General features: G+C 31.7%; 1 protein-coding gene across 1 annotated transcript in view; it reads right to left on the bottom strand.

Annotated features, from left to right (window-relative positions):
- The window catches only part of Dally (division abnormally delayed), a 98,389-nt gene that overhangs the window by 16,216 nt on the left and 65,387 nt on the right, over nt 1-16,786 (bottom strand). Inside the window, exons 3-5 of the mRNA XM_026628808.2 lie at nt 7,315-7,661; nt 6,710-6,921; nt 4,421-4,589 (exon numbers count right to left, since the gene is read on the bottom strand). Of these exons, the coding sequence (XP_026484593.1) occupies nt 4,421-4,589; nt 6,710-6,921; nt 7,315-7,661 (728 nt within the window). The remainder of the gene's footprint in view (nt 1-4,420; nt 4,590-6,709; nt 6,922-7,314; nt 7,662-16,786) is intronic.

Here is a 16,786-nt window from a genome sequence, read left to right as displayed (position 1 = left end):
GAGTTAGTCTTAACAATACTATTATATTTAAAATATAATTTTAATAATTACGTTAATATTAATTTTTGCAACGTTACACTTATTAAAATATTATATATTGTAATTAGGAGTCTAATTCATTTATTGTACTTTATAGTTCGTATTAATATGTCCAAGCGGGTTAATTGAAATGTATTAAAATAAATTCATAACCCTAATTTTTTATTTATATTCAAATATTTTAGTAAGATATTCGTCCTAACGTAGGTTATTTTCATTGATCGTATATTTTGGGTACATTGACTTTATAAAATATATTATAACATGACACATATATCATAATAATCAAAAAACAAATAATTATTGTCATCCAATGCCACAACTAATACATAAGTTTTGTTTATATAAATGGGACAGGGGTCATAGTGTATGCAATATATGTTAAATCTTCAAATTACGTTCAAAAATAAACATATCAGATGATTATAGCGAGAATATATGCTAAATAATGTAAAAACATATTAAAAAGTCGTTGACACGGGCGATGCGACTACACTAGTTAAAAGGCAATCTCTGCTCTCCGGCAAGGTGGCGTCAGGTGAGTAGCGCCAGCGCCCGCCCACGCGCCCGCTTTCACGATTGAATACCGCAAACGAGAAATAAGCGAATATTTGAACGAAACTACCTTTTCAATATTTAAATATTAATATTTTAAATACTTTAATATTAAAATTTAGCATAAAATGTTTATATTAGATACGTTATTTATATACATTATCTGTCATATTTAAGCAAAATTTGCAAGTATATTACTTGCAATCGTTATAATCCTGAAGTTTCGATGGTATTATATTAGACAAAGTTTGATAAGTAAGATTTTATGAATCATCAATATCGTTTAGTATAGTCGTTTTAATCTAGCATTTAAAAATGAGATTTATATTTAAAATTTTGATAGCTGATAATTTATATTTTTTTAAATATTATTTAACAAAAATATTTTAAAAAACATATTATCAGACCACAGTGAGTTCGTTTAAAATCTTATAAATATAGCAAGAAAGCTCGTAGCTTGGGTCGTGACAGGCGTAGGCGCCACTCTTGACGAAACCGACACGCGATTTATTGATGTACCGCCGCATCACACTTATTTATTGACCTTCAATAGTTTCTTTACGGCTATGATAAATTCAGCCCACTACTGAGTTTTAAATCGACCGGTTTTGTTACCGCGCGATAGATAGCTCGGATCAAAGGTGAAAGTTAGCGGATGTCGGTAATTATATCGGTATGTTTAATATTTATCACAGGCCTATCCTTAATAACCCTGTGTATATATATATACTCCTATCACCTCCTAACCGGAATACGTCGAATTACCAATAACCCTGTATATATATATATAGATAATAAAATTTGAGTGTCTGTTTGTAATATTAAAATAACCGCTTTTTACTAAATGCATATGTATGTATACACGGTACATACTTATACCAAAAAACCATATTTTTACAAATTTTGTCGGTCTGTCTGTTTGTTCCGGCTAATCTCTGGAACGGCTGGACTGATCTTGACGAGACTTTCAATGGCAGATAGTTGATGTAATAAGGAGTAATTTAAGCTTTACTTTTATTTTAGAATTATATGTGTCTCATAAATTTGACTTTAAAGCTTGATGTAGTACTAAAGCTAATGCTATGCTTTATTTGCAACTTTATGAAGCTTCTTTAAATCTTTTTGCCGTTACCGGATCCGTTATCGGATCCGACTCGCGCGCTATGTATTGTACCTTTTTATATTGTGCCTGAAACAATCTTGCAAGTGTCAATAGCAACTGCACCGTACCGAACAAAGTTTTAACACAATCGGTTGAATACTTTGATAACGCACACGACACAAAAACAGAAACACGTTTCTAGATAACGTCTGAAATACATTGCAACGATGTAAACTGTTATCCGATACGACTTCGCTATATTCTCCGCGGTCTTTGTAATAATAACACATAAACTTTCACATTTATTATATTATAGGATTTTTTTGTGGATTCTATCGATGATATTAATCTTTTAATATTATTTTATGGTTTAATCAATGTTAAGTAACGACCGTCGTGAGTAGGTAATGTATTTTATCAATGAAATGCTTGTATAAGGTATTTGTTTGGTTCTATGTAAGGCGACAGACTGGCTGTGTTATAACGATATGAATGGATGACTAAAGGAACAATGACTAAGAAACATTATCAGAGGTCGTTTTAGTTTGAGACAACATGTCGCTGGCGGTTCATTGCCTTTGTGCAGACGAGAGGATAACTATTATTTCCTTTTGAAGTAATTTATTGCTTTTGCTATATTTACATCATAACACTGTTTGCTCAATATGACATTGCACGAGACTACATAGTCCGGTTTGAGATAAGTGGTATTATTCTGATAAACTCAGTTATTTGTTAATTGTCAATGACCGTCCGAAAATGTACCGTATGCAAACAACAGATATGGCGACATTTAAACAGATTCGCGCAGCAAATTTGAACTCAAATTTCATAATAGTATTTAATTAACTAAAGACATAAGCTAAGTACAGCTACAAAACTATTAAAATATCAAAATGTTATTAAGAAAACTTTGATGGAGGAATATTTCGTTTTACCTATTTGAACGTACGGACCCAATAGTTCAACCTAATAGTTTGCTTTTTTTTTGAGATAATAGGCCAAGTCTGTATTGAACCCGCGACACACCTATAGGGGACCGATCACATACAGGTAAGTTATAAAACTATAACTTTGAGAATGACGTGCTACTAACTGATATACGTGAAAATAACTTTTAAGCGTAAATATTTTTGTTCGAACCAAGAATTCGAAGGTTTAATGTTAGCGATAAAGCATTGACCAGTACATGTAACTGTCTGTCAATCGACAAACTACTAAGCAGTCTCAACAATTCGACTATGAATACATATGTTACTACGGGGATTATAACTTCTTGTAGAATCTTCAAGTATTGCAGTACATGGGCTCGGCCGACCCGCGCCCACGTCTGACCTGCCTCGCCTACGACGACTCATTCCACCATCTTTATGGTCTCATAACATCGCGTAAACTTAATCTAAAGAAAGATTCTAAGCTTTACGAGCGCACGATGAACTGTTCTGGCTTTTGAAATGGTATTTCTGTACCGATGCGCTTTATTGTATAACAAAACAATTGATTACAATCGGGACAAAGACCGAAGGAATTTGACGAAAATGTTCGATTAATGTTTGGTCATGTCGTAAAATGTTTTATAGTATAATAAAATTATTTCGAAATCATAGTAATAATATGTATCTGAAAGGTTTAAAGTTCTATAATTCCGATACGCATTGCGAATGCGACTTTCAGTGATATCCATGAAATGATGGAAACGTTCCGTTCAACGCTATTCCCTCTCTGTGTGGCGTCCTGCCAAGTTTTGCGACGGCAACAGTGTGAAACGTTTGATAACTTTACTGCAGACATTACCGAGGGCGATGAAGCTACAATTTTAGAGAATGACTACTACGCGTCCGTGTAACAAGCGCTACAAATCATATCTCAGCAGTTATTGTAACAATTTCACGCTAAAATAGCGTGACGTGCAAAATATGACACTCCTATAAGTTTCCGGTAGTGCGGTAAATCAGGGGAAATTATATCGAGAATGATATTTTATCGAGTTGAAAATTATCTAGTTCAACACGAACGAAATACACATTCAAACATTTCTATAACGAGTTCGGAAAGTTTGTTTCTCATTGTTGCAACGTAATTAACAACCGCAAATGAATTTAGTTGAGAACTTAACTCAATAAGTTGATATTGAAGTTCGCTTGCTGCATACGGGTCATAAATTCAAGCAATGGCGTTTAATTATTAAAATCTATTGTCATTTGATCTTAATTAACGTTTAAGTATTAAACTAATGTATCAAAAAGATCTATTACCGTATTTTATCACGTTTAATTTAAAGCGGTAAGCCTAAATTTTCAAAAAGACAAAAGACTTTAGTCGATTCAGATAAGTATCCTCAAATATTTTAATTACGAGCAGAATTGGTATAAAGATGTGACTTATGTAACACTTGGCAACATGTCGAGCATTCAAATGTATGTGCAGAGTGGTGCATAAATTAAAACTTGGAAGTTGTTTCAAGATCCGAGCTGACTCTGACTACACTCCAAACGTGTTTCGCGTCTCAACGAGACATTCTGGGAAAAGTTTCGACGACAATTAGCCACAGTTTCCAGAACAATCATTTAACAAGTAATTGTTTTAAATTTCTACATAACATTGTTTTTTTTTTTATAAAAGATATTCGATGAAGAAGAATTTCTATTGTTTTACAACACACGTTTGGCGACGTTGTAACCTTTTATTCACTAACGAAACAAACATCCGGATTAATCTACTGACCTTCTTCTCCAAAATCACGTGGTTCTCGAGCGCGTGCATGATGGCTTCTGACACCTTAGATTCAAGAGCTCTCAGTGCAGTATCTGCATCAGCTCTTGCTAGCCGTTCTACTCCTTCGACGTACCCAGCCCACGGGGCGTCCAGTTCAACCACCAATGAGCCTATGCATCTGTGAGCAAATATAACCTCTAGTAAACCACTCGTAGCAAAATAGTTATAAAAAATAAACCGAATGCGAAAATATGAAAACAAGATACCTACATAATATATGTGTATATAGTCTTGGAGCTTTGAGAGTAATACTTATATATAGAAAAAAAACTGTGTTCTTATATAAAATTGCGTTATTAAATTTAGATACAGATTTATTGCCTATATGTTATGATTACTTATCGATTTTACAATACAATACTATAAACTTTATTGTATTACAAAAAATTAAAATAAGGTTAAGAAATAAACATAAAATAAGATACAGAAATAAAAATAGTTGAATATTTATATTGAGGTTTTATTGCTTAGAAAGGGACCGCTTCCAAGCAACAGTCGATACATTGTATTTTCTATTAGAGGATATAAAATATAATAAAGTAGCGAGAATTTTATTGTTTTTATGATTAAAAATTTAATAATGAAATGTTCTAGAAATCGTGGCTATAATTAATATAAATTTAAATTATTAAGATTTCTGTATTTAATACACGTGATTATAAAATACTATTAAAATACATAATCATATAAAAATGTGTCGAATGTCGCTTGTTTTCTTGTGAAATGATGGAAGTATAGGTATTAAAATGAAGTACTGTCATAATTGAGTTATACAATATTAATATTCCTTTAACGGACTCGTCCTCAGCTAACAAGAGGTTCAGAGTAATTATAAATAAGATTGGTAGATAAATTCTTAATGAAACTCGCTATCCGGACAAGGTTTGATTTCATTTGACTAATATTAAATGCTAAAGAAAAAAAAATACAACGAATGAAAAAGTTAACATTTCATTCAAACAATCTTTTTGCTTCAATTTGATTGAAAGTCTGTCCGGCCTCGTTGAAAGTGTTCAAATCACTTTCGATAATGAAAATCGACTCATGTGAACTCGATCTAATTAAAAATACAAATAGATAGACAGAAGCGTGCAAAGATAAAAAAGATTTACTTGATTCTTTTATACGAACAAACAAAGAACTGTTTTACATAAATACGGATTATAAAAATAAAGTCATGTCAATTATATTTATTTTTAATGGATAAGCGGTGTTATGGAAATGGTTTGAAAATACTTCGTTCAAAATTTCTTTAAGATCTCGTAAAAGGTTCAACGCTCATATTTATATTAAGATACATACGCCAAAAGCAATATTGGAAGCATTGAAGATGCATTTCTATCTCATTGGAAAATAAATATTACCCGATACTACGCTCTTGGTTTAATAAAAAAGTTACTAACATAGTATAATTTAAAAACATACTATATATATAGTATTTATATATATGGTAAGAACAAGATAAAATATTAAATTCAAAGTCAAGTATATCTTTACTTAATTATGAAACGTGACTATGAAGTCTATGCGTTTTAAATAAAAACAACAAACTAAAAACTTCTTAAGCATCTAAAAGCATTTTCGAGTTTCTAGTTTGCCATTCTGTTAACTAAGAAATAACACATATTTTACGTCAAAACTTAGTTTACTTGTTTTAGAAGTTACCGTCCAGTAATACATTAACATACATATAGTATTGTGTGTTTTCGAAATCCTTGGATTTAATTCGATCATATCTTAAATACGAACTCTTTTTAGTCACATTTATGGCACACAAATTCTTATGCTATAAGGTTTTTTTGCCTTTTTATGATATCTAAAACAGGTACAAAAAAAATTGACTTTATCAATAAAAAAAAGTCTAGTATATTTCAAAAATGCTTTTTTTATGTAAGTAAAACTTTGGATAAATATGTTGTTTAAATTTTATTAGATGTTAGGTCGTAAAATTCCGATTTTATTTGTAAAGTAAACATCCATCGATCCACTCATAATTTTCCACAGTGAGATTAATCTCGAATGTAGAGTAGCTTTACTTTTCCATAAAGTATGAATAACCATTATATTAAAATATATCTTCAAAATGAGTTCAATGAGAAGCACGCTTATTCTCTGGCTAAGAGCTCATTACTCTTAACAATTACAATAACAACCATACTACTTTGATCTTAGTACCAGAATTTCTAATCTGTATTTTTCATAATCCATTGTTAATTGTCACATCAAGTATAAACTTACCCTCTGGCAACGTTTAGACAATAGTTCCTGCACGGGCTGACATCGTGGCCCTTACAACGGGAACAGCCACCCATTCGTAGCAGTTTGGAAGAACACTCGTCGTTAGAATTCGAGAGCACTTGTTCGCTAGCAGCGAGCGCGCTAGCCCCCACTGCGAGCACTTGGAGCAGCGCACGTGCCGCTTCCAGTGACCGTGACAATGATGCTCCTAGCTGTTCGAATTAAAGGATGTTTTTATTAAATACTACTACAAAAATTATATGTTTTTTTATCGTGTAAAAAGAAATCTCATTTATTTTTCTATTATCCTAAATTATGATAAATATTATAGTGTTCATTAATTAGTTTCAAGGGTAGATCTGTTCGTTCTCTTACAATGCCCCTCCATTTTAAATTTTACCATTATAAATATAATTTAATTTGTATTTTTTTATATTTATTCTTACACATACATCTCACACACACCAAGACATCTTGTAAGCAGTTACTAATTCACGTCGATAATTAACCGTGGAAGGGTGTGTCTTTGTAAGTGAATATATCTATAAGCAAGTAGTACTTATATTTAATAGCTAATGATGCAAATAAATAAAAATAAATCTTACTTGTTGGGGCACCTCTCCGAACGGCTGCACCGCATCATAAGCATCTTTTAAACATGCTTCATATTCTGATGTAAATTGCTTTGTGTCCAATCTAAGAACATTTTGGTAAGCTACAGGGAACACGTCTCGAAAGAACTTCTTCGTGCCCGTTGCCAAGTCTTTTGGGGGTATGGTGCTTAAATCTTCTCCCTCTATATCATCTTCGAGGCCTGGTTTTAGTAGAATTCTGATGTCGTCATACAGAGCACCGAGAGGCGTATGAGTACGTGAAGCATGATTCCGATATAATTGGGAGAATAGAACGGCTGTTTTGTTCTGAGACTGGTATGATAGCGCCGTCAGATGTTCTGAGGACAAAAATACACACTTAAAGAACACGCTGTGACTTCGACAATCAAATTGTATACGTTTTATTATGCTCTGTGATTTAAAAAGGCACCTAACCGAATAAATGAGTATAATCCTATGAACAATAAAGACTGTATAAACAAAGACATATATTAAAATGTAAACATTTTAATGCTCCGAACTTTGTTCTAACAAACTTTGGGGGAATTCAAACTGAGTCTGTTTCTACAGAAATGTGGTATTAAATAAACCTCATGTAAATAGTCGTTAGGAAACATCTCTCTGGTATTTGATTGTACGACACCAGGTGTCCTGGCTTGATAATGTGTTATCTTTTTGGAATGCAGAAGCGGGACTGAGGGATCAACGCCTCGCTACATTCCTTCGTCGAGATATAAATTTATTTTAAACACTTAAAGGAACTTTATCTAGCCCACCGACGAATAAAAACCGTAATTAAATACATCGACTTTCTATTTAACTAAATAGTCATTTTATCTTTTGCTTTAATGCAAAACAAATTAAGATTGCGTGAACGTATTTGAAAATATTGAGAGGGTTAAGACGCTTTGATGCCTGTCTCTCATGAGTACTTTTAGAGGGTGGAATTACGGCCGCTTCAGAGTAAACTACTGAAGGCGTAACATCAGACTTATAACTATAGTTAGTCATGTCAACTTTGTTAAATAATTCAGTACCAATTCTTTCCATTGTTACAAATAGTGAATTATTTACATAACAGTATGATTATGATTAAATATTAAATCATATTTCATTGTTATGATTTTTGTTATAAATAAGCTTGTCACACTGTTCCTTACAAAGGTAACTTAAACAAGATTATTTAAAAAACTGAAACAATCTATATTGTGGCCGTGTTGCTTGCTTTTTATAGAATGAGTTAATGTTAACAGACATTTTTGTCCACGTATTTTCGCTGTTACAAGAATAAATCTTCAACATTTTGTTTTACGGCGGGCGGTTCGATAAATAACAAGTGTCATTCGTCTTTTCATGCGAGACCTCCAGACGCCCTTCGCCGAACGAATCTCGTATCTATGTAAGGGTTCGGTACTTAAAACGATTTACTATTAGCCATTATATTGCATAAGACAATGTATTATTTTGGATAGTATCTACTGGAATAAATAATCCGAACTGAAAAGTTTGTTTGTTTCTTAAGATTTAACTTCTTAACTATTAAACTAATCAATGTGCATATACGGTGTCAGAAAGAAGGACAGAGGTACCTAACACGTGCCTTACCCCTCATGCGATCGAATCTAAATTTAAACGAAACTAACATTATTACTAAATATGAAAACGATTATTACATATTTGACATTTTCATTTCAAAGAGTTACTTTGAATTGAAACGTGAAATTGGACATTATCGGTATAAAATATATGATATAAACCGCAAATACCATTGAAGTAAAAAATTGTACCGCAGCTCAATTCAAGTATTTAACTTATACAAAAATTTCGACACGAGTTAAAATTTTTAGCTTCAATTTCATAAAAAAATAAAAACGATACCCTCTTTTTTATACATCGTGATTTCGTATACATGACACTATTTTTTTTTAGTTTGGAAATATAATCATTTTTATTTTAAAAAAACGTTACCTAAAAGTTCTTATCAATTTAATTTGCTGCTGCATTTTCGAATACAGTGAACTTGTAAAAATTGTTTGAAAATTTAAAAAATAATTATTAATATTATTTTAGTAGATGTTATAGCGAATTGTAAATCCCGACCAAAAACCTACAATTCGAATTTCTATTATTTTGAATAATTATTATTTAAATCAAAAAGAGAGTAGTTTCTTTTTTTTTAAAGATAACAACAGTATTTTTTTTTTGTAATAGATTTGCGTGAAATAATATAGATATTTTAAAATGTTTGTCTGTGCCTTTATCGAAGTAACTTAACGATCAGTAAAAAGAATCGAAATGGTCCCGCAGATAGAACGCGCCAATTTTAACCGAAGGTCGCAATTTAAAAATCTGTAGACATCAATGAATTTCTATGAGCGTAATTAATGTTTACAAATTATCTCAACGACAAAGGAATAACCTGCGTTGACAAGCTGCTCCAAATCATCATTTGATATTCTTCCACATGTGTATTCCTTCCTTACGAGTGGAGGAAGACCGGCAGTAAAACAAAAGTAGTTATATCTATTTGATTTTAAAAACAAAATTGTTTTGAAAAATACAGCCAAGAGACGGCCTGATGTATTGCCTGTTAAAAATAAAATAATTTTACACATATTCGTCTCCACAACTTATATCACAATCGTTTATGTCTTCTCGTATCAGAATATTAAAGCTGGGCTAGATTACCCTGCAGAGGGCTTTACGACGTATGGGACCACTTTTATGATCACATTAAAATTATCTAACGATTTTCTTAAAATTAAACTTGTAACGGGACGGTTTCTAATGTAATATATATTTTAAAAAGAACAATAATTGCGATTATTCTTATCCAAACAGATGTAAAAAATAAATTATTCGAAAATATTGTCGAACGTGTTTGGGTCGTTACCGTTGATTTTATGTTTCGTTCATTCTGGTGAAACTTTTTAGTGTTGTACAGTTGTCGATGTGTTGCGAAATTATCGATTAATTAAATTTTCACGAAAAATGCCGAGACCGGGATTGCTGTTATTTTATTAGGTAGGTTAGGTTAAATTCGTGCCTATTATTTATTTATGAATGATGATATCAAGTGGAGATTGTAATTTAATTAGTTCGAGTTTCTTGCGAACTACACGTATTTTACTGCTATTTTTATATTAAAATAAAAATTACTGATATATGCCATTTCTTGATTTATTACTGGTAATGATTATTCTTAAGACATTGATAGTCTGGCTTTATGAATAAATACATGAAGTTCGTTGATGAATGAAAGTCGTATGAAGGGCTGTATTTTACTATAGCATGTCAACCGCAACACAAAGGTGAAATTACTCTTCCATCGTAATGAGGGACTTATGGTGGGCTCGGCTCGAAACCCCGCTCACAATAGTATACACCTCCATAACATGATAACAATCCTTTTTTTCGAAACCGCAAAATAAATCGATACACTTATACATTAATACTGCTATTACGAGACATAAATAAACATTATTTTTATATAAAAAAAAAATAATTAAAAGTAAATATTAATTTAAAATGCAATCTCTATTATTAATTAATAATAACAAATGTTTCTTGCTATTTACAAAATTATTAACAATACAATACGCCGACGAACTCTTAACAAGCTTGAATTAAAACAATGAAATTAAGCTAAAACCAGACAACACATAACTCGTAATTAAAAACACATATTTACTTTATGCGTTTACACTTAGACTTTTATTATAACGTGCACATGTGTGAATCGTAAACACTTGGAGCTCTACAATTAAAAAGCGTAAACAATAGTCGAAGCGTTTTATCTACAACTTGAACACTATCGAGCTGATTTATCGGTTAGCGCGAAACAGCGCAAGTGGTGTGTGGGTTTGAAAGGGCTCACCACTTATTTCCTTACTCTAACCGAGGGTGAGCACGTATTGTTCCATACCTGCTCATTACAGAGGTCGTTGCACTCGCTAATGTATAGCTAAATATATAGTCAATGGTAGGTTGAAAACTCATATCCGATTATTTATTTATGGTAAATAAAATATTGTAATTGTTTTGTTTATGTAGTTTATATGATATTTGGTTATCACTTCAGAAAAAAACTAGTAAAAAGGCAACCAATTAGTTGAGAAGTATTGCCATTACTATTTAAATGATATTCAACAATTATGTATAATAAATACTGGTAACATTAGTAAAAAAATGTGTTTATATCGATAGGATAAAATATTATGTTTTAGTTGTGTAAGTTTTTATCAATAATGACTATTATTTCATAATTAAATTAAAAAATAAATAAAGTAATAATTCGAATTTATTTGTGTTTTTTTTATGTTACAGGTGGCAAACGAGCAGGAGGCTCCCTGATGGTGCAGATTGCAGGTGCGTTGCCGGCCTTTCAGGAAGGAGTACGCTCTTCTCTTGAAGGTTCCCAAGTCGTATCGGTTCGGAAAAACCGCCGGCGACAGCTGGTTCTACAGAGTGGTTGTGCGAGGCAGAAAATGTCTTAAAAATCGCGCTGTTGTGGACTTTCGGACATCTAGGTGGTGTGGGTGATATTTTGAGTTTTGACGAGATGTCCGAAGGTGAATTTCAGCAGCCGGGATTAATCCGAACAATGCCTTGGAACATTCCCCGTGATAAATTCTGTAGAAGATGCAGAGCGATCCAACATCTCTACGCAAAGCCAAAGGATCAAGCAGATCGGAAAGGGCTTAAACGTCGATAATTCGAGCCGCTCTACGTTGGATACGGTCGAATGGAAGGAGCTGATACTGCGGAGCACCCGCCCAGAGATGAGAGCAGTATTCCACATGAGACCGAATTTGCGCCTTGTATAGTCTTAGACGATGGGCCTACGTGAAATACTGTCTTGCGTCGCTGAGCACACCGAGCTTTTTTGATGCCAATTTGGCTTTGCCTATAATTGACCGCGGAACTGAACGAGGCTCGAAACATCGACGCCAAGTATTCCGATACCAGCTCTGGCGGCTAACGGAATGTTCTCGAATCGTGGAGATACGACAAATGGTTTTTTTTTAGCAGTTAACGCGCAAACTTGCGTCTTATTGGGGTTGAAATGGACTAGGTTTAGCCGACCCCAGTTCGAGACTTTGTTTAATGAAGACTCGATTTCAGACACTAGTTTGTTCCGTTTTTCTTCGACGTTTTCCCGAGAAATATGAGCACGGCCGGTGTATGAGGTGTCTACGGTGCTGTCGTCTGCATAGTTCGATGGTGCGAAGTTCTCTTTTTTTTTAAATTAAAAACATGATTTTCCATTTGACGTTCAAAGAACCAAACATGTTTTATTTTATGCAATTTTAACCATAGCTTAAATTGGTACTTAATATAAAAAGTATTACTTTGTAAAACTTAACAATAGGATTAATATTTTATGGCGTTCTTAATCATATCGTTGTATTCAATAACAAATTTATCCGCACCAATAAAAGTCTTTGTAAAACACTAGAACAAACAAAAGAGAGGCGCTTGATTGCTTAACGACACTGAACTAAGTCGTTGGGAGTTAATAGCTTCGGTCATTAAATTTTATGGAATATATAAAGATACGTAAATAAAATTGATTTGTTGTAGGCGGCGAAGTTTCTTCTGTTACGATATTCAATAAGATGGCAATAAATTTCATTTATGCGAAATCGTTTACGTTTTTCCGCATCCTTCCGCGTGTTACGTCTTACGTGGAAGGATATAAAAGCTAAAGGAGCTATGTATGTGACTTGGCTTATACATATTAACAACACCGAAGAAAACATATTGAAACGTGACTGTTAAATGTGAATTTTAATGATTTGACTTTGAATTTTTTATTCACAACGCACCCAAAAAGTTTCACTTTCAAAAATAGAATATTCAGACCACTTCCTCTTTTTCCAATTATAATTTGATATTTAATTTCTTATTATATTATATTAATTTTAAATACATCAAAGACCAATAATTTAATGTTAAATTTAAAATATAGGTAGTTTTAAGTTTAGAACATACCTATTACGAGTATATGAATTTCCTCCAACATATGTTAACTTTTTATATAAAAAATCTTGGGAATTATTTATTTTTATCACATTAATAAGACGATCTTTTTTATATTGGAAAGTCTGTCAAAAACTAAAAAAAGGATTGGCATGATACTTCCATGATTTTTTAACTTGTATCCTTGATTTTTTTGTATGAATAGATTCCTTATAAAGTAATACAAAGTAGTATCTATATTTTTAAATACCAACCAGTTTTACGAAAAAATAATTAATAATAAAAAGAAAACTTGATCGATCTTTTTAACACTAAAAATCCTAATTAAAATCATATACATATAACGATTATGAATTACCGTAAATAAAAAATCGCTAACAGTAAATTGTTATAATATGTTGCTTCAATATAGTCATATGATGCTTTATAATACATAGTATATTTATACTACACCGGTCGAAGTCGATCACTTAATTTTAAACTTTAAAGTTGTAAACTGTTAAGTATTAAGATATTACATTTCACCAAACACGAGAGTATAATGTACTATGGCATATAACTGTACATAATAATACTATAACATAGTATCACAATATAATATAAACAATAATAATACTATTGTGTATTTTATTGTTAAATAACTAACGGTTGTGCATTAATGAGCGTATTAAATACTGTTTGTGTGTTTAATAAACGTATCGCATAATATATCTTTACCTAATAAACATCTGTGAAGGCGAGCAAAATAATTATGGGCTTTATATCGGGCCCCGTAGTCTAATATTTACAATGGTAGGACTGTGTCATTGCACACACAGCGCCCAATTTACCGTCGCTCCAAGTGTTTGGTAAACAAGTATCGTTACGTCCATCCCGAGCTGAGTATTTATTGTTCTTTCGTCCCTCATAACTCTATGAAATTGTACACGGAAAAATAGCCACTATTACGTAGACGGAAGTCTTTTACTGGCATTAATATGTTTTCCCATCATTTATCTACGTCGCGGAGTACGTACGCCGTATTGCGGTAGGGTTGGTTTGATCCCGAACATTTGGTTATTGTTTGCCGCTGCGATCGCTTGTTACTGTTTAACAAACAGTCTACGGTTTAATTGAAGACTATCGTATCTCAAAATGTAGCATTTGTTTTTATTACATTATCAGTCCACGTGCTTAAGCTGTCTGTCAACGCGTGTCGGAGTATTGTATAGAAAAAGAAATCTGGTTATTATTATATCGTATTATATGTAATATGAAAATACATCATCAATACATAGTATAAAACAAAGTCACTTACCGCTGTCTGTCCCTATGTATTCTTAGATTACATATAATATAAAAACTAATATTTCGATTAAAGCGAACATTTTCATAGTGGTGTCCATACAAGATACAGTTTAGTTATTATTATTTATTTATTTATTTAATTGGAGAACATACAGACGTTGATAAACAAAAATAACAAATACTTAATAACTATTAGGCCAATAACAGTGCTCACATATAACATTAAAGAGACTGAGAATTAATTAATTATTAATTATATTAAATATACCGCAACAAGAATTAAACCTGCTAGTCAAATTATAAGATAATTCTGTGTTTAATATTTATGCTTGAAATTTGTTTTATTATGTAAAGATAAACACAAATTAATAAATTTAATATTCTCTAAATTATAATAAGATTTAATTGATTATGTTGGAATTATAATATGCGACTTTAATCTCTTCACTTTTAACAATTTATCAAAAAAAAACTAACTGTTAATATATTTTATAGGTAATTCCTTTTTCGTACATCAAAAACTGCTATTATTGAAATATTTGCTTCGCCCGAATTTCATTAAACCGCTAAGCTGGCGCTACGGGTACCTATATTTTAACAATTTATTTCGATATTTTACCGTATTATATTAAAATAAAGTCTTTCTTTTTTATCCAAATGTATGTAAAAACTTTAAAAGAGATATATGAAATTTAATCATCAAGGAATTTAAGTTGCCTTTTACAATTAGGCAATGAAGATTTTCCAGGAAACGTTCGAAAATGTTCGATTGTAAAACTGGATAAGTTAGTTAGAAACGCTCATTGCGTTTTTGTTAAAGTTACTATAAAATTAACGTTTGTTTAAATAATAACACATCTTGGAAACGATCGCCTCGAGGCTGTTTCCTCAAGAATAAACAATATTTCTCGATTCTTCCAGGTTCTAGGTATTTCATACCTTAGAGGTTGGGCGTAAGTGTACTTCTATGTATATACATATGTGAATGATAATATTAAATAAAAAAAATCCAGAACTTTTTACGAAAATAATTAAATTTTCATATTGAAATATTTTTATTTTTATTTGTTTAATTTATATATTACTAGCTGTTACCCGCGGCTTCGCTCGCGTAGAATATGAATGTATTTACAAATTACCTTAAAATATTTCTTAAATTTAAGACCTCTTTGTATACCACATTGGTGTGTATTTCAGCCCTTAGGGTAAAATATCCAAAAACGCTTAAATACGTATCAACTCATTTTTAATCGGTAGCCCAAAAATAAAATTTCATGCTTCTAACTTTAAAAATAATGGACTGCCAGACTAACCTGTATACGAAATGTCAACTCCTATTTCTCCCCTTAAGCGTAAAATATCCAGAAACGATTAAATACGTATCTACTCATTTTTAATTAGTATCCCAAAAAAAAAGTTTCATGTTATTGATTTAAAAAAATGACGGACTTCCATAAAAACTTTTATCCCTTATTTCACCCCCTCGGAGGTAGAATATCACGAAACGCTTAAATACGTATCTACTCATTTTTAATCAGTACCCCATAAATAAAGTTTCGTGCTTCTAACTTCAAAAATGACGGACTTCCAGACTAAGCTATATAAGAAATGTCAACCCCTATTAAACCCCTTGCAGGTAGAATATCTAGAAAGACTAAAATACGTATTTAATAATTTTTAATCAGTATCTCAAAAATAAAGTCTCATATTTTTAACTTAAAAAAATTGACGGATTTCCATAAAACTTTCATCCCTTATTTCACCCCCTTAGTAGTAGAATATCAAAAAACACATACGTATTTACTCATTTTTAATCAGTATCTCAAAAATAAAGTTTCATGTTTTTAACTTAAAAAATGACTGACTCCGATAAAAACTTTCAACCCTTATTTCCCCCCTTAGTGGTAGATGTGTATCATACTACTACTCATTTTTGATCAGTATCCCAAAAATAAAGTTTCATGTTTCTATCTTAAAAATGACGGATTTCTATACAAACTTTCAACCCTTATTGCACCCCCGTAGGGGTTGAATATGCAAAACCACTTAAATAAGTATCTACTCCTTTTTAATCAGTATCTCAAAAATAAAGTTTCATTTTTCTAACTTAAAAAATTATGGATCTCAAAAATAAAGTTTCATTTTTCTAACTTAAAAAATTATGGACTTCCATACAAACGTTCAAACCCTATTT

This window comes from Vanessa tameamea, chromosome 5, assembly GCF_037043105.1.
Source record: "Vanessa tameamea isolate UH-Manoa-2023 chromosome 5, ilVanTame1 primary haplotype, whole genome shotgun sequence".
NCBI lineage: Eukaryota > Metazoa > Arthropoda > Insecta > Lepidoptera > Nymphalidae > Vanessa > Vanessa tameamea.
Note: the sequence above shows the minus strand (reverse complement) of the source record. Positions and strands in the feature narration are given on the sequence as shown.